General features: G+C 52.3%; 1 protein-coding gene and 1 pseudogene across 2 annotated transcripts in view; both read left to right on the plus strand.

Moving 5' to 3' along the window:
* The first annotated feature begins 232 nt into the window (after positions 1 to 232).
* The window catches only part of SCARA5 (scavenger receptor class A member 5), a 136,472-nt gene continuing 115,991 nt past the window's right edge, over positions 233 to 20,713 (plus strand). The window contains exons 1-2 of one of the 2 annotated variants that reach the window (XM_055428089.2): positions 233 to 585; positions 4,719 to 4,839. In XM_055428089.2, coding sequence (XP_055284064.1) covers positions 4,725 to 4,839 — 115 coding nt within the window. In that variant the 5' untranslated portion in view covers positions 233 to 585; positions 4,719 to 4,724. Of the gene's footprint in view, positions 586 to 4,718; positions 4,840 to 20,713 lie in introns of those variants that run through there. The other variant, XM_088837831.1, reaches the window with a different exon arrangement.
* On the plus strand, positions 17,424 to 17,836 carry LOC148777258 (TSSK6-activating co-chaperone protein pseudogene; annotated as a pseudogene).

A 20,713-nucleotide genomic window follows, 5' to 3' on the forward strand; every position in this document is an offset into this window, starting at 1 on the left:
CAGCTCCTAAGCCAGGTCTAGCTGCCATTCCACTAGAAGCTTTCCAAAAAGGATCTCGAGCAGAGCCTTTCGAACAGGAGGGTGGAGTCCCAGGACCAAGACTCCTCTGGACGCAGCAGGCATTCCTGCGTGAAGCTGTAATGCTGAGACTGGCCACTAGAGGGAGGATGCGTTCTAGGCCCCAGGGGAGCCTCGCGGTTGCTCCAAGAACTTTATAAAGCCTGGCGGCCAGTGCAGCTGCAGTTCACGGCTCAGTCAGTACCTAGCGGAGCCGCTGGTGCCTCCACAGAACATCTCGAGCGCTGCCCGAGGCTGAACGAGGCCAGACACCAAGACAGGGACTCCCACTTGGGCACAAGGTTGAGTCTTGCGTCCTGATCTGATCCTCCTGGAGAAGTGACCCCCGAGACCCTGGGCACCGTGCAGTCTCTGCTTATGACTCCGTCTGGATTCGGCTGGCTGTGGGGACAAGCTCTGAGGGGCTGCCTGGGTCTCGGGGTGGGGGCAGTGGCCAGCTCTCCAGCCACCATGGCAAATGCCAGGAACTGAGGGGACAGGTTCTGCAGCTTCACTGGGGGCACTCAGGTGAGTCTGGGCACTGACTGTCCGAGCACCTGGGCATGGCTTCCTAAAGGCAGCTGGAGGACACAGGGCACGGGTTTGGGCATCGCCTGGAGGCACAGGTCCTGGGAGGGGAGGTCCTAACTGTCAGCCTGGGGGATCTGCCAGATTTTCATCCATCTGTCTGGGCTGGTGAGTGTGGGTATTTGGGAGCCAGAGGAAGTGATCGCCTTAGTGGCAACTCTGCCTGGCTTGTGTCAGAGTTCCAGAGCCTCTTCAGGTAGCAGGTGGTACAGATGACAGTCTCCCCACGTGTGTGGCGAGTGTGTGTGCATGCGTGTGCCTGTAGGTGTGCCCAGCGGTGGAACGTAGGAAGGCAGAATTTATTTATAAACCGTCTGCACCTCTCTAGATCTGAGCGATGCTTCAGATGAACTGAGTACAGTTGGAGGAGGAAAGGGCTCAAAACCTCCTTAGCAATTCTCTCTCCAGAGAGGACCTTGTTCACAGTGATCCATATCTGATTTTGAGGCGTTACGAGCCCTGTAGCGTTAAATGCTGGAACCCAGCAAGGCTGGGGCCACCCCTCTGCAGGAAGAATTGATTGAGTCCTGCTGCTGCCTGGAGGAGGACTTTGAGAATCAAGATGCGGCTCTCAGGTCTGGTCTGCATTCATGATTGCTTTCGCAAAGGAGTCCAAATGGCATTGTTTCTGGGACTAGCTAGGTGGGAGGGAGGCTGCGGGAACCCAGAGACCCCTGTACCAGGCTGCTCAGCAGGATCAGAAGACGCTGAGGGGCTGTGGGTGGTCCCCAGGCTCCACCACCATCTCCCTACCTGCCCCATCCATACAGCCCTCCCACGTGCCCTGTTCCACATGGGACTCACAGAGACCGCGTGGCTGGGAGGTGTATCCTCCCCATCACAAAGGCTGAGGCTGGACGTGTCAGCTGACAGACCAAGCTCCCCGGGGATAAGATGTGGCACCAGCTTGGGACCCCATGTCCTCTGAGCCCCCACTCCCCACAGGCCACTTTGGTGTCTACACCCTGCCCGGGTTTCCATGGCACTGGCCCCCTCCCTTCCAGCTCTCTTAGCTCCAGGGTCCCCATCTGGCCCTCTTCCCTGCATCACTGTGGGACCGAAAGGGACTGACACATGCATCCTGGCTAGAGCAGCCTCATGCGGAGCCAGTGCCCTGGGTGGGGTTAAATGCTGGAACTCCTCCTCTCTGACATTCTTCGGTTCCTGCTCCTCTGGGCTTCACTTGGCTTATCTTTAGAATGGGAACAACGGATCAATGACACCTGCCCCCTCGCAGTGCCCCGGGGAGTGGGGAGCTCTGTATGGTGTGGGACGAACATACACACATGCTCCAGGGGTGGGGGGGGGAGGGTGGAAGCATTGCTCTATCATGACCACACTTGGCAGTCAGTTGCTCAGACTTGGCCCAAAGGCTATACAACCAATGATTGGAAGGTCTAAATTCCTGCCCCCCATTCCTCAAGAAAGAAAAACAGCCCCAAATAAAACCTGGGGCAGACAGAAAGCTCTTAGGTTTCATTCCCCAGTAACAAACATTAGCAGAGTCGGCTGAGCACTTCCCACCTCAGGAGCTCACATCTGGCCCCTCTCCCTCTCCTTCTCCCCCCCCACCCCCAGGCTCCAGCTCCACCAGCTGGGAGTGGGGGGGACATGCTGGGAGGGGCCCCCCCGACAGACACATTCCAGATAAGGAGCCCCGCCTTCCAGCTCTGGTCCAGAAGCTGATGGGCAGAGAGAGAAGGTGGAAAGGCAGATGGGGAAACTGGAGCAACCCCATCTCTGCACCTCCTCCCCTGGCACTCGGTGCCCCCACAGGCTCTGGGCGGCAGCTGCTGTTGCCTTTGGCAGAGAGAGGGTTCCCCCTCTCGGAGGAGACACTGGCCTCCTGCTTTGCCGCTCCCCAGGACTGAGGCCAGAGGGTGGGGTGCCTCACAGAGTGCTCGTGAAATGAGGGTGTGTCCTCTATAGCTTAGCAGCAGTGGAGCCGCCTGGGGCCCCACCTCGAGGCCCTCCCTGGGTGGAGGACTTGGACAGATGGCCAGCATCGGAGACTTGAAAACTGGACATAACTGCAGCCCAGGAGAAGCTGGGTTCAGGGCTCCAGGAACCCCAGGGGGCAGGGAGGAGAGATGGAGGAAAAGCCCACAGGGTCTAGGAATACCCTGAGTGGGCATGTGCATACATGTGTATGTGTGTACACGTGTGCACGACATGTGGCTTCTCATCACTGGAGGTCAAAAGCAGACACCCCATCCATCCCTCCAGGGCCGGTGGAAAGACAGGTGGATGGCTACTGTAGACTCTGGCCTCCTCTTAGCCCTGAGGTCATAGGTCCCTGGAAAGAAAGGTCAGGTCACAGAAATAGGGGATTTGTGTTTGCTGCGTCTGCTGGCTCAGAGGTTAAAGCGTCTGCCTCCAATGCGGGAGACCTGGGTTCGATCCCTGGGTCGGGAAGGTCCCCTGGAGAAGGAAACGGTAACCCACTCCAGTATTCTTGCCTGGAGAATCCCATGGACGGAGAAGCCTGGTAGGCTACAGTCCACGGGGTCGCAAAGAGTCGGACACGACTGAGTGACGGAACGGAACGGAACGGAACGCGTCTGGCAGAGGGATCCAGCCAGCTCCTCCTTCACTGTCCCCATTTCCTGGAATCGGGTGTTGCCCCTTCCCTTCAATCAGTGGCTGGTGCCCCTTCCGACCACCTGCCAGGCTCTACACCCTCTCCCAGCCGGCTCTCCAGTCCTCAGGGTCGAGTTGGCTCCATGCTAGGCCTAGGACCCACCCATCCTCCCAGGGCATTTATCTTCCAAAGAATTCACTCTTTAAAAGTGGATTTTTTGGTTCAATATCCACACAGCTACGGGCTTTCCTGGTGGCTCAGTGGTAAAGAATCTACCTGCAATGCAGGAGACCTGGGTTTGATCCCTGGGTTGGGAAGATCCCCTGGTAGAGGGAATGCTCCCTGCTCTGGTATTCTTGCCTGGAGAATTCCATGGACAGGTGAACCTCGTGGGCCACAGTCCATGGGGTTGCAAACAGCTGGACACAACTTAGTGACTAAACAACAACCATCTACATAAAGAGTATCAGAACCGAAAGTCAAGATAAACTATGACTGGAAATGAGCTGAAAGCAGAGTCATTTGTGAAATCACTGAGCGTCTATGCAGGAAAAGGATATCCAGTATTTTATGTAAATAAACAGTTTGTGATCCAGCCCCACAAATGAATTCTTCTGATTATAAAAAGAACGCAAACATATCTTAGAAAACCCCCAAAATACAGAAAATAAAACTAAGCGCAAATCCCCACAAGCCCCACCAGATTCCTGTAACACGTCTCACCCGGAGAAACCCAGAACATCTCCGCATATAATCTCCCGTCGTGTACTCTGGAATGTGTAGATATTGCAAAATGGGATCGTGTAGTGCGCGCTTGTGTAAACGGGGTTGGGTCATTTCAAATAGCGTGGCACTTCCCCGTGTTGAGGGGGCATTCCTGGAATTCCACGGGGTCTACCCAAAGCCCCAGCCACCCAGGAGACCATCCGGACACCAGAGCCCGCTCCTGGTCTAGGGCTGTCCAGGCCTTGTTGTCTAGGGGACCCCACCAAGGCCCCCTGCTCCCCAGGCTCCCATGGGGTCAATCCTGGCTGTGGCCCCCTGAACCCAGCTCCTCTGACCATGCCAGCCCAGCCAAGTTTCGGAACAGTTCTGGTTTTAGCTGTGTTGGTTGGTGGTCTCTGCACTGTTTCATGTCTAGTTTTCCCCCATTTCCAAAACAGAGCAGAAACCCCAGTCTCCCTGCCGTGCCCAGGACTTCAGAAGCTTGGAGAGTATTCTGTCTGGGTCAGGAGGTTTGGATCCTCCCAGCCCCACCTGGCATGGCCCTCAGTGCCCTCCCCCACCAGCTCAGGGCTCCAGTGACCTCTCCAAGCCAAGGAAGTTGAGGAGGGGATTCGGATCCTGGTGGCTGATGCCTGCTGATGAGGAAGGGTCCCTGTGTTCAGGCTCTGGGTCATCACGGTGATTCCTTGCTCTACAGATTCATTTCCATCTCCAACTACAGCTTATTCTCTCTCCCCTATATCTGCCCTCTCCTCTCCTGCTGCAGGACGCGATGGAGAACAAAGCCATGTACCTGCACGCCACTGTTAGCGACCGCGACTCCAGCTCCATCTTTGAGGAGCCCTTTGATGGCAGGAGCTTGTCCAAGCTGAACCTGTGTGAGGATGGTGAGTGCTGAGGGCTCAGTCTTGGCTGTGAGGTCAGCCCTGCCTGCACCCACCCTCCCACCCCACCCCCCTACCACCGCCTAATACTGCATAGGTTGAACTTAGTGCTCAGAAAGGTCTTTTCTCATTCATGCATCTCAACACACCTATGTGACCACAAAATGAGACCCATTTCACAGATGAGCTAGTGGACTCTGAGAAAAGCATCAGGCATCACACAGCTCGGGCCTCCCTGGTGGCCCAGTGTTCAAGAACCCTCCTACCAATGTAGGAGACTCGAGTTTGATCCCTGGGTCAGGAAGATCCCTGTAGAAGGGACTGGCAACTCACTCCAGTATTCTTGCCTGGAGAGTCCCCATGGTCAGAGGAGCCTGGTGGCCTACAGTCCACAGGGTCACAAAGAGTCTGATGTGACTGAGCAACTAAACGACAACAATCATACAGCCCATCAGCCACAGAGCAGCCCCAGCACTGAGTCTCCTCACTCCTAGCCCAGTCCTTTTGCCTCTCTGCCGTCCTCTCCTCTTCAGTGAGGCTGGGGTCACGCAAAAGGCAGCTGAACCAAGAAGCCCAAACCTTTTCAGGTGACAGATCTTCAATCCGCTTCCCAGGGCTTTTGCAAGGAGAGATGCACCTCTCCAGGGTGCTCATCCTCCCCTGAGACTAAGGCCCCAGGTCATGGCACAGATAGGGACCCCCTCTCAGTGCACTGCACTGATTCTCTGGGGGCTAAAACCCTGCAGCAAATGGATGCAGTTTCCTCCTGAGGAGCTCAGAGCATCTTGCCAACAGCTGACTCCTCTGCATCCAACACGGAGCTCCACACTGAGTAGGTGCTTAATAAATGCTTGTTGCCTGAATGAGCACACTCCTCTTTGCAGCTAGTATAGGAGAGGAGAGCTTCATCCTCACTTCAAAGATGAGCTGAAGGAAACTCACCTGAGAGTTTTGTGAAGCTTTGTGATCAATGAGATGGAGATTGGCTATCTTAGTTAGAATTCTCCAGGGAAACGGAACCAGTATGAAGTCTACACTTATGAAGAGACCGATTATGAGGAATTGACTTACCTGGCTATGGAGGCTGGGAAGTCCCATGATCTTCCCTCTGTATGCTGGAGACCCAGGAAAGCCAGTGGTGTAGATCAGTATGAGTCAGAAGGCCTGAGAACCAGAGAAACCAATGGTGTCAGTCACAGTCTGAGGGCCAGAGAGGATGAGATGCTGTGTCCCAGCTCCAGTGAGAAGACGGGAAGTAAAAAGCAAATGCCGCCATCTTTTGTTGTATTCAGACCCTCCCACCCACATTGGGGAGAACAGTCTGCTCTGATTCCACCAATTCAAAAGCTAATCTCATCCAGAAACACCCTCAAAGACACCCAGAATGTTTAATCTGGGTACCCCACGGCCAACCAAGTTGACATAAAATCAACCATTCCAGATGCCTTTATTCAAACTTTCTCTCAACCACTATGTTTCATTGTGCTCCTCTCTGCCATCTGCCTTTGTCTTGAAATTCCTCAAAATTAGAAATGACTCCTCATTCAGCCCGTCTTTGCTCCCACCAGGTGCTGAAAGCAGGGAGGGAAGATGGGTGGCTCAGGCAGGGATTGGGGATTGTCTCAGCAGGGAGAGGAAAGAGGAGATCTGGGCTCCTTTCCAGGTGATGCTAGTGGTAAAGAATCCATCTGCCAATTCAGGAGACATAAGATGCTCCAGTTTGATCCCTTGGTCGGGAAGATCCCCTGGAGGAGGGCATGGCAACCCACCCCTGTATTCTTGCCTGGAGAATCCCAGGGACAGAGGAGCCTGGTGGGCTACAGTCCATGGGGTCTCAAAGAGTCGGACACAACTGAAGTGACTGAGCACACACACACCTGCCCTGGTAAACTTCCCACCGTCAGAACTGTTTCTCTGGATTCCAGTTAACAGCCACATTTTGAGGACCCACAATGTGTCAAGCTATGGGTTAGATGCCAGAGATGCTCCAGAGAGAAATTAAACCATTCTTGCCTTCCAAGGGCTTCTGATCCCAGTGGAAGGGACTGGCATGGAGACAGTTATCCACCATGGAAAGGAGGTAAAAATATGTGATTATTAAAGCCAAGAAGGATGAACACTTTCTGGTAAAGGCCTTAAAGACCGAATACCATTTTGTAAGAGAAGAGGCAGATGGGAAAAATATCACCAGCTGAGCTGCACTGAGACGGGCCAGTGTTTCTGTCAGGTTAATACACCTGGGAAGAGATGAAGGCCCCCGGGTGCTGACTCACGAGTCAGTGCGCGGCTGTTCCCCATCATCACATCCATAAAGGTCAAGGAGGCTTTTACATCCTTCAGCTACCCTCTCTCCCCACCAGCCCATCGATAAACAGGCCTGGTTTGGCGAGAAAGAACTGGGGTACAGCTCAGAGGCATAATTGCAGGACCGTGAGGGCCAGTATTGGGTACCAGTGAGGAAAGTCCTGGCAGGGAGACCCTGGGGTGGGGGAGGCCTGGGGGGGCTGTTGTTGGGTCATCATTTCTCCTTCTCTTGATCTCATCGTACCCCTCCTTTTCTGAACCTGGGATTTAAAAGCCCATTTGGGGCTTCCTTGATGCCTCAGATGGCAAAGAATCTGCCTGCAGTGCGGAAGACCCGGGTTCAATTGCTGGATTGGGAAGATCCCCTGGAGTAGGAAATGGCAACCGGCTCCAGTTGCCTGGAGAATTCCATGGACAGAGGAGCCCGGTGGGCTACAGTCCAGGGGGTTGCAAAGAGTGGGACACGACTGAGTGACTGAGCACATTGATGAACAAAGACAGGGATCCTTGAAATCTAAAGGAGGCAGAACAAATCAATTCTCAACCTGATTTCCACATTGTCTGGGTCTCCTCCACACTCATTCCTGGATGCCAGACATGGGTCGGGGCGTGAGGACGCTGGGAAGACCAGAGTATTGAGATGAAGCAGCCACCTAAAGGCTCCTGGGTTTCTTGGATTTCCCCCTTCCCTGTCATTTCTAAGAGGAAAACGGTGAGCTCTGACTTGGGGAAATTCAAGCCATATTTGGTCTGTTTCCCCAGCACTTGGCTTCTTTGATCCTCCTCTCTGGAGAGGGGGGAAGGGGTGGGGCTGGCAGGGGCAGAGAGAGGCGGACAGAGCAGAGGTGGACAGAGGAGGGGACCAGCCCGCCCCCCAGGCTTTGAGTAAACGAAAGCAGAGTCGCTGGGGCTCCAAGAACCTCCCAGTATTTTCCCCTTGAAAGCAGGGAGGTGGGAAGAGAGGCGGTGACTCCCCTTGGCCCCAGGGATCTTGGGATCAGTGGAAGCAAAGCTGAAAAAACGCAGCCTAGATGTTGAGGTGTGTGTGTGTGTTCAGTAGTTTCCAACTCTTTGCGACCCCAGGGACTGCAGCCCGCCAGGCTCCCCTGTCCATGGGATTCTCCAGGCAAGAATACTGGAGTGGGTTGCCATGCCTTCCTCCAGGGAATCTTCCCGACCCAGGGATCGAACCCCCGTCTTCTGTGTAGGACTCAGGCTTTAACGCAGGAGGGACTGTAAAGTGTTAGGGTGTACATGCCTTATTTTCAGGCACTGGCAACCCCTCCCCTTCTCCCCCTTTACTTCCCTCTCCGTCTGTCTTTTCTTCCTACCCCGCCTCCATCCCTTCCCTTCTGTTCACGGACCAGGTGAGAAGGAAGCTGAGGGGCTATTCAGGCTGCAGCTCCCCATCCCCGCCACGACCCTCTCCGGCGTGGCGCCTCCCACATCCTTCCAGGCTCTCTCCCTTGCACCCTCAGCTCCATGGTGACACCTTCATCCTCTGCACCCCTTGGTCGGGCCCCCTCTAGGACCCCACCGGCCTCCTCCCTGTGTCTGAGCCCCACTGTGGACAGGAGGGCGCCCAGGGCAGGGGCCTCCCCACCTCTGGGTCTCCAGTGGGGAACCCCATGGGTTTCACCTGTGTGGCTGGAAATCATGGGCAGGCTCATGGCAGAACGTGACCTCCAAGGTCTTGTAGCCAAACCCTCTCTGACCTTGGTGCCCATTGACGCCTCCCACGGAGGAGAAACCCAAAGAGAGGCCGTCTGGGCCTCGACCCCTGCTCCCCAGCTCCTCTGTGCCTGCCCGCTCCGCGCTCACCTCCCGGGTCCAGCCTTTCTCTTCTCGCCTGAACAGCTGAAGCCGCTCCTGTCTGGCGCCAGTAGGCGGAGGGCTGGGCGTGGGTGATGTCTGGCAGGGCCTGGCTCCTCCACGGTCCTCTCCAAGGGCCAGCGAGAGGTGTTAGTGTCAGAAAAATATTGCAGTCATGCTCACCCCGCGGCCTCGGGCCCGCCACCGCGCTCCGAGCATCATCCACCGGCTGCAAACCGGCCGCGGAGATAACGAGTTACACACGCGGCGCCTGCAGCCCGGCCGCTCGCTGAGTGTAGGGTCCCAGCTCCCCGTTCCCGCGTCCCTGCCCCGTAAAATTAAATGATTCTCCTCGGGGAACCCCCACTTCTACCTTCTCAGCCATCAGACCTCCTCGGCTCATCCGGCGTAGCTGAGGGCTGGTGGGCAGCCGCCCAAGGGTGGGAGTGGATTTCCAGGGAGGCCGCAGCTGTCTTGGTGCCGCCCGCCCCCCCCCACAGGTTGCAGAGCCAGGCACCCAGGCCGGAGCAGAGGTGTTAAGTCGTGCGGGGACTTGGTGCGCTCAGCTCCGTGCGCGCTGACTCCGGCTGTGCTCACTGGGGTCGGTGGGCAGGTGCGATCCTGGGTGTCTCTGGCCCCGTTCTTTCCACAAGAGGGAGGAACGGCCAGGGAAGGTGCCAAGAGCCTGGAGAGTGAACTTTGCCCAGCCTAGGATCTGTGCAGGGTGTCTTCCGTTGCCCCTGCACGTCCACCCCCTGCCCCTCAGCTATCTGCCTTGTGGGGAGCCACCGCAGCATGGAAGACGGGAGATTGGTGTGTTTATTTCCCAGATCCTGCCGTATGGGGTCATCTTAGACTGCTGTGTCCTTCCGCCTGAGTTCACAGCTCCTTGTCACCAGGCTCTCCACGTGGCTTTCTGCTTCCAGGCTCCAGTAAGTGCTGCCCTGGTGGGCTCTGAGGGCCCAGGACATAAGCCTGAGGACACCACTCTGGCCCTTGTGGGCGTCTCACACCCTTGGCTACACCTTTGCACATATTCCCTTTTTTAAATCCTGTGACATTCTCTGATTTGAGTGGGCTGTCTGCATCACTGGGGTTCTGACACCCTCATCCTCAGTGTTCCCATCTGCAAAATGGGAATAATGTTACTCAGCTCTTGGGACCTTGGAGGAATCAGGTGATATAACCTGAATAAAGCATTTCAGACCTAGTACACTCTCAGTACACAGATACTTCACGTCCCTGCCCTTTGCAGAGTCCCCTGAAGACCTTGGGGAAATGGAGAAGGACGGGGGAGACAGGTCAGGAGCAGCGGCTGTCACCCAGGGTCTCCCAGGAAGCACCCATGCCACTTCTCAGAGACCCCTGGCCCCAAACAGTGTTTTAGCTTTGGTTCCTCCCTTTTCTTAAAGACAGCAGCGTTTGGGTTAGTGGACTTCCTTGTGAAGCCTAGATACTCAAGGAAACTGAGCAATTTCTTTTAGTCCTGTTCTCCAAATAGTAGAATCTGTAAGGAATATTCTGGGTCCCCAGGGCACCTGGTTCTGTGGCAAGTCCGTCTCTGTCCACTCCCCACCTCCGTCAAAGTCACTAGGTCCCTGAGGTTGCCTACCGGAAGAGTTAGGGCTGTATTTCATTGTCACTAGGTGGAAACTGGCTTTGCTTCAGATCACACGGCCTTACTCGCCCTGGGCACCTGGGGGCACATGTAACATCTTTAACATCCATAGTAGTCTGCCTCATCCATTACAGGGATGGCCATGCAGGGCGTCAAGAAGCACTGGCCCTGGAGTCCCATGGACTGGGCTCCATGTCAAGCTCTGACACTTGCAGCCTGTGTAATCCTGATCGGGGGCTTCCCATGTATTTCAGGAGTAAAGAATTTGCTTGCCAAGGCGGGAGATGCAGGAGATGTGGGTTCGATCCCTAGGACAGGAAGATCCCCTGGAGGAAGGCGTGGCAACTCACTGCACTATTCTTGCCTGGAGAATTCCATAGACAGAGGAGCCTGGTGGGCTGTAGTCCATGGGGTCACAAAGAGTTGGACACGACTGAGCCTGCAGCATGCAACCCTGTTTGAGTTCTTAGCTCCCTGTCCTCTGTAAAATGGAATAATAATGGCTCAAGACTCAGGGTTCTTGCCAAGCGACATGAGTTATTCCACGTTTAGTCCTTGCAGTGCCTGGTGTTTGCTGAGTGCTCCTAACCATTAGCTCTTAGGTTGAATGTTGTCACAGCCTTTCTGTCTGCCTGGGTCCACCCTGGGGCCCACCCACGGCGCAGAAGTACCAGGATAAAGGAGGGCTGAGAGAGTTGAGTTTACGACATAAGGAACTGGGACTTAAGTCATCCAAAGAGGACAGGGTTTTGTAGTGCTGCTGATGCAAACAGAAGTGAAAGATCTTGGGTCCTGCCTTCAAAGGGTTCGAAGTCCCCAGAAGAATTCGCCCGCCAAGATGGGAGATGCACTGACATGCTGACAGACCCTGCCTTACAGTGTGATTCATTCTCTAATGGAAGTGCAGTTAGAGGGGAGAATTTCACAGTCAACCTGGGGGAGAAAGGAAGTTCTCCTGTAACACAGGAGTGTGGAGGCATGGACATGAGCAGTTTTGGAAAGGCAGTGGGGTTCACGGTTCATAGGGCCTGGTGAGATCAGGGAGGCCTGAGGGGATGGAGAGCACCGGGAAGACGGGGCAGCTCTTACCTGGGATGTGTGAAGTCAGGATTAAGAAAGGGCCTCGCTTATTGGTAGAGCCAATCAGAGTGTAGTGTAAGCCACAAGAGCAATTCTAAATTTTCTAGTAGCCACACAAAAAGATAAAGAGATACATCTGAAAAAAATTTAAATACAGGAACATATTTAATTTAATCTAATATATTCAAAATAGTTGGTTGGGCTTCCCAGGTGGTGTTAGTGGTAAAGAGCCCGCCTGCCAATGCAGGACATGTAAGAGACATGGGTTCAATCCCTGGGTTGGGAAGATTCCCCCGGAGGAGGACGTGGCAACCCACTCCAGTATTCTTGCCTGGAGAATCCCATGGACAGAGGAGCCTGGTGGGTTAGGTCTGTAGGACTGCAAGAGTCAGACATGACTGAAGCAACTTAGCACACAGCACACTTTCAAAATATTATCAATTTGATTTGTAATCACTGAAAAAGTGATGGAGATATTTATATATTCTTACTCAGGCTGAGCCTTCAAAATCCAGTGTGCATTTTTGCATTCTGAGCCTGTCTTATCTTTGGCCACATTTCAAGTGGGTCAGAAAAGATGTGACATCAGAAGAGAAAGAGTCAGAAGTGGGGATTGAGAGATAGCAACAGTGATTGCAGAGAGGGGTAGGGGAGCAGGTATCCTTTAGCAATGAGGAAAAGTGCACAGCCGTGTGATGTGGGAGCTGGGGCTTTTAGGAAGAAGAGCAAGAAGGTTCTGGAAGTTACAATGAGGAGCAAAGAAAAACACCCCCTGCACCTTTAGGTTGGTTGCATGAGCATAGGAAAAAGTAATCTACACTTAAGGGAAGCAGGTTTCAGTTAAAACAAGGGAAAAAAAAAAAAAAGAAATCTTCCAAGCAGAGGTTTGGGAGAATCAGGAATTTTTCAGATGACTGGCTGGGAGGTCCGGGACCACAGTGGGAAGTTTTCAGCAGACGGGGAGGGAGATGTTAAGGAGGATAAACAGGGCTGCCTGGGGATTACTGTGGGTGATGGGGAGCCCTGGGCTTCATGGAGCTGATAGAAGCCAGGACAGAGGCTGGGATGCTGGTCTCGGGGCAGAGCTGCTGGCAAAGCTGAATGTTGGTGATGGGGGTCTTGGCAGGAGTGCACAGAGTCCTAGAACTCCAACACCCCCTCCCTGGTGTGTGGGCCAGGGGAGGGAGGGGTATTGTCCTGGAGCACTAGGAGCCCTGGAGATCATTTTGGCTTTTGTGGAGGCAGGGAGATCGGGGAAGGCCAGGGCAGGTGATGGGAGGATGGCAGGGGTCCAGTAGAAGTGATGATACAGCGTGATATATACAGACTATCTCAGTGCAATGGCTCCCCTTGATGGAGCTCCTGGCACAGGCAGGCACTGTGCCTGGGGCTTCAATACATTGTCTCCATTAAACCTCAGGATGTATTATTAGTCCCAGTTTGTCAATGAAAAGATGAAGTCTTAGATGAATTTAATTGCCCAAAGTCAGCCAGCTAGTCAGAGGCAGAGTCTGGATTCCAGTCCACAGCTGCTTGATCCTTAAAATCCTGCCCCTCAGCACAGCTCACCTGGTTCACTGCGGTTCTGGGACTCAGAATCCCTGAGCATTCAAGAACCAGGCTGCTTGTGGTGAAGGGCTCTGAGCGGATTCTTGGGAGTTTCTGAGGTGGAACTGTCCTGGGTTATGACATAGCTAGGGCAGGGCTGTGGGAATAAATGGCTGTGATGCAGGAGACAGATGGAATAAATTATTCTAAAAGGTGCCGCTGGCAGGAAATAGATATAAACCCAAATAAGTTTGGACAAGAGCATAAGGACGGGATCTTAATTGGCTTTGGCTGGAAGCCTGGGGCAGTAACCCCTATGGACATGAGGTCAGAAAAATGCTCCTCCTTCACTCCACCATCTCCTGGGGCTTCTGGAGTCCAACCTGCCCATGCAGAGTTTAGCAGGAGGATTGGGAAGACATAAATACAGCCATGAAGAGGGGGCCCAAAGAGGTAGGGTTGGCAGGGACCCTGCCCGCAGACACATATGCTGCCTAACCTAAGATCCGGCCGCAGGGCTGGTGGGGACCTGTGATGGTCCCAGGCTTCTGCATGGCGTCCTGAAGCACACCTGCTCCCTGATGCCTTCCCACTTCCAGTTATCTGGCTTGAAGTTGAGTTCAAGTCAGGATAACCAAGATGATCACAGCGGGCAGAAGAAGTCCTGTTTTTAGGAAATCTTGTTAAAAGAGTCTGCACACAGAGGGAAATAAGTCAGAAAGACAAATATCATATATTAACCCATATATATGAAATCTGGAAAAATGGTAAAGTTGAATTTATTTGCAGGGCAGGAACAGAGACACAGACATAGAGAATGGACTTGTGGCCACAAGAGGGGAAGGAGAGAGTGGGAGAAATTGAGAAAGAATCATTGACTTTAATATATACACTTGGGATTCTCCAGGCAAGAGTACTGGAGTGGGTTGCCATGCCCTTCTTCAGGGGATCCTCCTGACCCAGGGATCAAACCTAGGTCTCCCATACTGCAGGCAAAGCTTTTACTGTCTGAGCCACCAGGGAAGCCCCTAATACATATGCTGCTGCTGCTGCTAAGTCACTTCAGTTGTGTCCGACTGTGTGACCCCATAGATGGCCTCCTACCAGGCTCCCCCGTCTCTGGGATTCTCCAGGCAAGAACACTCGAGTGGATTGCCATTTCCTTCTCCAATGCATGAAAGTGAAAAGTGAAAGAAAGTCGCTCAGTCATGTGCGACTCTTAGCGACCTCATGGACTGCAGCCTACCAGGCTCCTCCATCCATGGGATTTTCCAGGCAAGAGTACTGGAGTGGGGTGCCATTGCCTTCTCCGAATACATATGCTACCATGTGTAAAACAGAGAGCTAGTGGGAACCTGCTGTATAGCACAGGGGGCTCAGCTCGGTGCTCTGTGATGTCCCGGAGCAATGGGGTGGGGGTGGGTGGGAGGGAGGCTCAAGAGGGAGGGGAAATGTGTATATGTACATGTAACCAATCCACTTCGTTGTACAGCAGCAACAAACCCAACGTTGTTAAGCAATTGTATTCCAATTAAAAATAAAAGAGAGAGAGAGAGAGGCAGCTGCAGGGAAGGGGCTGGCTCTAATCTCGGAGACGCAACAGTGAGTGGTGGCATGAAGCAAGATCTTAATTTCTCTGCCTGGGAATTGAACCTGGGTAGCCTGGATGAAAACCAGGGATTCTAGCCGTCAGATTAGCAAGGACTGGAGGCTAGAAGCTGCTTTTCCCTGGAACTTTGCCACCAGTGAAAAAAGCATTTATTGTGGAGGCAGAAACTGTAACCTGCCTGCCTGCTAAGTCGCTCAGTCATGTCAGACTCTTTGGTTCCCCATGGACTGTGGCCCACCAGGCTCCTTGGTCCATGGGATTCTCCAGGCAAGAATACTGGAGTGGGTTGCCAGCCTCCTCCGGGGGATCTTCCCGACCCAGGGATCGAACCCACCTCTCTTACATCGCCTGCATTGGCAGGCGGGTTCTTTACCACTGGCGCCACCTGAGAAGCTCTAGAAAGTGTAAATGCAGGTACGAAGTTTATTATTAGAGACAAAGCATGACAGCAAGTGGGAGAGAACACACGGAAATGGCTTGCTTAGTTCAGAGGCAGAAGCAAGGCAGAGATGCACACGCAGAGAGAAAGGCTGTGGGCGCCCCCCTGGCGAGAAGGAGCCCAGTAAAGAGGCAGCTAAGTCATTTATACAGGGCAGTTCTTCCGGGGCTTTGTCTTCTTTCAGGCTGATTATCTGGCTTCTTTTTCCACACCTGACCTACCCTGGGACACGCCCTGGGTGCACACATACCCCTCAGGCAAGATGCATCTCGAAGTGAAGGCTTCTGAGAGGAGCAAGACTCATTATGGCCTGGTGTTATCCCTTGACTTTTGACCCACAAGGAGCCTTTCTGCACATGTATAATGTCTCCCTTCTCCCAAAAGAGGAGGGAGCAAAACTCCTTTAATCCTTTGCTCAATCAGGGTTTTGCCCCTCTTTGTCCCTGCCGTGACTATTACCTTGACTTTTGCCATGACTGTCACCTTAAGGTGTTCACAAGACACAAAGCCTGGCTATTTACCCTGTTTCTGTTGTTACTTCCATTTCGGAGGGCAAACAGGAGGCTGATTGTAAATGCCTTAACTGGAGCCCACCTATCTCAAGAAATGCTGGCAGCTGTAAGTATCCAGCCTGAAGATCACTTCTTCCTTCCCCATGAAATGCAAACAGGAAGCCTGTTGTAAATGTCTAACCTGGAGCCCATCTGTTTCCTACATCAGCTCTGGTCTCCTCTCCCGGTACTCAGTGCAGGTTAGTTTCTATCGTCCATGGTCACCTTGGGGAGCACAGGGAATCCAACTAGTCCAGTAGGGAGTTGGAAGATAGTGCCAGGGTCAGGGGGCAGAGGGCAGCAGTCAGGTCGTGAGGTGCAGACTGAAGAGGATACTGAGCGTAAGGGGAGACCGGGCAAGCTCCCCGTCTGCAGCTTGCAGGAACCCTTTGGTTTCCGCTTGCCCTGCTCTCCCTGTGTGTTGATTCATCCAGCACTATTCACTTTTTTTATTTTTCAAACTTTTTATTTTGCATTGGGGTATAGCAGGTGGCTCAGTGATGAAGCATCTGCCTGACAATGCAGAAGACGCAGGTTCGATTTCTGGATCTGGAAGATCCCTTGGAGGAGGGCATGGCAACCCACTCCAGTATTCTTGCCTGGAAAATTCCATGGACAGAGGAACCTGGTGGGCTACAGACCACGGGATTGCGAAGAGTCGGACACAACTGAATGATTGAGCATTAAATAGTCAGTTTTTAACAAACAATGCTGTGACAGTTTCAAGTGAACAAGGAAGAACATATCCATTCTGCCCTAAACTCCCCTCCCATCCAGGCTGCAACATCAGATTGAGCGGAGTTCCCTGGAGCACTATTCACTGTTAACAGTGTCTCTGAAAATGATCTTATAGTTTGTCTACAAGTAACAGTGAACTTGATCTTGTCCCTTTGCCAGGCAAGTTCTCTCTTGGCATCTTAGTTCTCTGGCCCTTTTCTGACCTCAGTGTACTCTGCCAGATGTACGAATTCATTCCTTCCTTCTGGAGCTGGAAGGATGTCCAAACCTGGATGAAAGATGATGTCCCAACCCTACAGGCGGCTATTAAAACGTAAATGTGACATCTTCAGTATTCTAAGCATTTCCAGGACATCCAAGGGGAGCTGCCTTTTGTGTGTAGGTTTATGGGGCTGGGGTTGGGGGTCTCTGAAGGATGCTGACAGACTAAAGGTGAAAAGGACAGTGCCATGCTTGGGGGTGGAAGAAAAACCAGCCTTCCAGGAGCCTCAGCTTATGGGGTATGTCTTTCCCTGCCCTCTGTGAATGGCGCTCCTGCTAAAGGCATTTTATTTTGTGATCAGGAATATAAAAATGGTTGTTCTGGTTAAGTTTTCAAAGCTCAAAGTTATTTCTGGATAGTTTAGACCCTAGGGGGCTTCCTTGGGTGTTTCAGATGGTAAAGAATCTGCCTGCAATGCAGGAGACCTAGGTTCAATCCCTGGTTTGGGACGATGCCCTGGAGAAGGGAATGGCTACCCGTTCCAGTATTCTTACCTGGAGAATTCCATGGACAGAGGAGCCTGGCAGGCCATGGGGTCGCAGAACAGTTGGACACAACTGAGTGACTGAACAACAATTAAAAATACAGTGAAAAATAGTCAAATACAGGGTGGGTGCTGGGGTTGAGGCTTTCAATTAACACCACAGGTGCCACACCTGTGGGTGTTTAGATGGAGCAGCTTTCTAGTCACAGAAGAGCCAAAGAGGAGGGTAACACTGTGCCTCTTTGTCGAGCCAAACCCTCCCCCAGCTTTATTAATCTTCAAGCAAGTTCCCCACCAGTCACTTTCCTAAAAATCCTGCCAACAAAGTTGCTGTCAGGTATTGACCACAAGCCTAAGGAATGCCTAGGACTCCTAGAATGTATGTATGCCAATCTCCAGCTTCATACCCAGCTTGCCCAACAACAGATGGCTATTTTGGAAAATTTACAAGCATCCATGACACAACTGGCTCCTGGGAAAGAAAGCAAGAACTCTTCTCTCCCAACCTTATCTTGCAATCTATTGTTAAATCACCTGCCCCAATTCAGTAAATGAATTGTGGAACAAAAAAAATAACAATACAGTGAAAAATAAAAGAAACAGCACAATACCTGTATACAAAGATGAATTGAATTGTATGCGGAGAGGAAGCTGTTTCTTATCCCAAGGCCCCAAGATGTCAAAGTATCAAATACAGAAACTAGAATACACATTTTTTTATTTGTTTTTAATTTGTCTGTGTTGGGTCTTAGTTGTGGCACTCAGGATTACTTGCCCCTTGGCATGTGAACTGTTAGTTCCCTAACCAGGGATCTAACCCACATCCCTGAATTGGAAGGTGAAGTCTTAAGCGCCTGACCACCAGGGAAGTCCCTGAATACATGGTTGTTGCAAAAGCCTAAACAATGGCTTGGAGGGCCCAGTGTACTTGTGTTTAGTTTACTAGACTGTCTTACACAGCCAACAGATGTTGATTGAGTATCTGCTACATGCCAGGACCTGGGGGATCCAGAGATGAATCATAGATCTCATAGACCCTGCCCTCTGGGAGCTGACTCAGGACAAATCTGTATTTTCATTCACAGATTGATGAGTGCGATTCTGTTCCCATTATTAGCTATCTGATCATTGGCCATCTGCCAGTGAAGCTCTATACATGACTGTTGGTTCCAGCCCTTTCTGCTGCTACTGCTAAGTCACTTCGGTCGTGTCCGACTCTGTGCGACCCCATAGACGGAAGCCCACCAGGCTCCCCTGTCCCTGGGATTCTCTAGGCAAGAACACTGGAGTGGGTTGCCATTTCCTTTTCCAATGTGTGAAAGTGAAGTTGCTCAGTCATGTCTGACTCGTAGCGACCCCATGGACTGCAGCCTACCAGGCTCCTCCATCCATGGGATTTTCTAGGCAAGAGTACTGGAGTGGCTCACCATTGCCTTTTCCGGGTTCCAGCCCTTACCAGGGACAAAGGTTCAGTGTGTCTGAGGACCGTCATCTTTGCTTAGACCCACTGAACTTCCTTCAGTGGCCCAGCCTCTACTGCTTCCTGTGCAGATATCAGAGCAGGGGTGCTTCTGAGCCTGGAGGCCTCAGAGATGGTTCCAGTTCAATTCCATACAGGTGATATGACCTGTGTCCTTAGGCTTCCTGTCTTCAAAACCAGATCCCCAAGCACCCTAGATGTCTATCGACAGAGGGATGCATAAAGAAGCTGTGGAACATGTACATAATGAAATATTCAGTTCAGTTCAGTTCAGTCGCTCAGTCATGTCCGACTCTTTGCGACCCCGTGAATCACAGCACGCCAGGCCTCCCTGTCCATCACCGACTCCCAGAGTTCACTCAAACTCATGTCCATCAAGTCGGTGATGCCATCTAGCCATCTCATCCTCTGTCGTCCCCTTCTCCTCCTGCCCCCAATCCTTCCCAGCATCAGAGTCTTTTCCAGTGAGTCAACTCGTCGCATGAGGTGGCCAAAGTATTGGAGCATTACTCAGCCATAAAAAGTAACATGTCTGAGTCAATTCTAGTGAGAGGGATGAACCTGGAGCTTGTCATACAGAGTGAAGTCAGAAAGAGAAAAACAAGCATCGTATATTAATGCATATGTGTGGAATTCAGAAAAAAACGGTACTGATGAACCTATTTGCAGGGGAGGAATGGAAGCTCAGAGGTAGAGAACAGACTTGTGGACACAGTGGGGAAGGAGAGGGTGGGGTGAACGGAGAGAGTGGTATTAAGATAAATGCATTACCACATGTAAAGCAGATGGCTAGTGAAAGTGAATTGTGTCCGACTCTGCAGCCTACCAGGCTGCTCTGTCCATGGGATTTTCCCGGCAAGGGTACTGGAGTGGGGTGCCATTTCCTTCTCCAAGATAGCTAGTGGGAAGTTGCTGTATAACACAGGGAGCTCAGCTCAGTGCTCTGTGATGACCTGGGTTGGGGGGGGTGGGAGGGAGTTTCAAGAGGGAGGGGACACATGTAACCGGAGAGCTGAAACTAATACAACATTGTAAAGAAGTTGTCCTCCAATTAAAATGAAAACAGAACAACCCCCTCCCCACCCCCACCAGATATTTAAATGGCCCTTCCAACTCAATTGGTGGTAGGAGTTGGGGGAGTGAGACGGGTAAGGGTAGGATATTAAAGGTATCCATTCCTGCCCCGAGGACTCACCGATTCTTTAAACCAAGGCAGACCAGGGCATGGGCTGGATGTGCTCTAGCAGCCAGGAAAGAATAATGGTTTAAATGTGGAAATAGCTGAGCCCTGGCCTCCACGTTGCAAATACATCGTCAGATGATTTATTTCCTCTGATGAGGTTCCAGGAGAAGAACTGGGAATCTTTTTCAGAGGGATTCCAGGGTCACTCCATTGGAGGAGCGTCCCTGGCCCCAATTTAGACCAAACCCTGAGCCCACTGTTGTTATATATATATATATATATATATAATTTTATTTGTTTATTTTTGGCTGTGCTGAGCCTTCTTTGCTTCGAGGACATGTCTCTGGTTGCTGAGAGTGGGGGCTTCTCATTGCAGTGGCTTCTCTCATTGCAGAGCATGGATTCCAGGTGCTTGGGCTTCATTTGTTGCAGCTCCCAGGCTCTACAGCACAGGCTCAGCAGCTGTGGTGCACAGGCTTAGTTGCTCTGTGGCTTGTGGGATGTTCCCGGATTGTGGATTGAACCCATGTCTCCTGCATTGGCTGGTGGATTCTTTACCACTGAGCCACCAGGGAACCCCAACCCTCAGCTTCACTTCCTTTGTTGTGAGTCTCTCTGCATTGACACAGTCTTCCTTCCAATCCACGTACTGCCCACGTTGGATAAGAGTACAGGCATCTCCCCTGAGCCCCAGGACCTCATTCTTTTCCCAGCCCCTCCTCTCCTTGTGGGTTGCGGTGACCAGCCAGCTCACCTTGACTGCCCTCTG

This window comes from Moschus berezovskii, chromosome 7 (assembly GCF_049115385.1).
Source record: "Moschus berezovskii isolate FMDL1 chromosome 7, NW_MosBer_1.0, whole genome shotgun sequence".
In the NCBI taxonomy this organism is placed as follows: Eukaryota; Metazoa; Chordata; class Mammalia; order Artiodactyla; family Moschidae; genus Moschus; species Moschus berezovskii.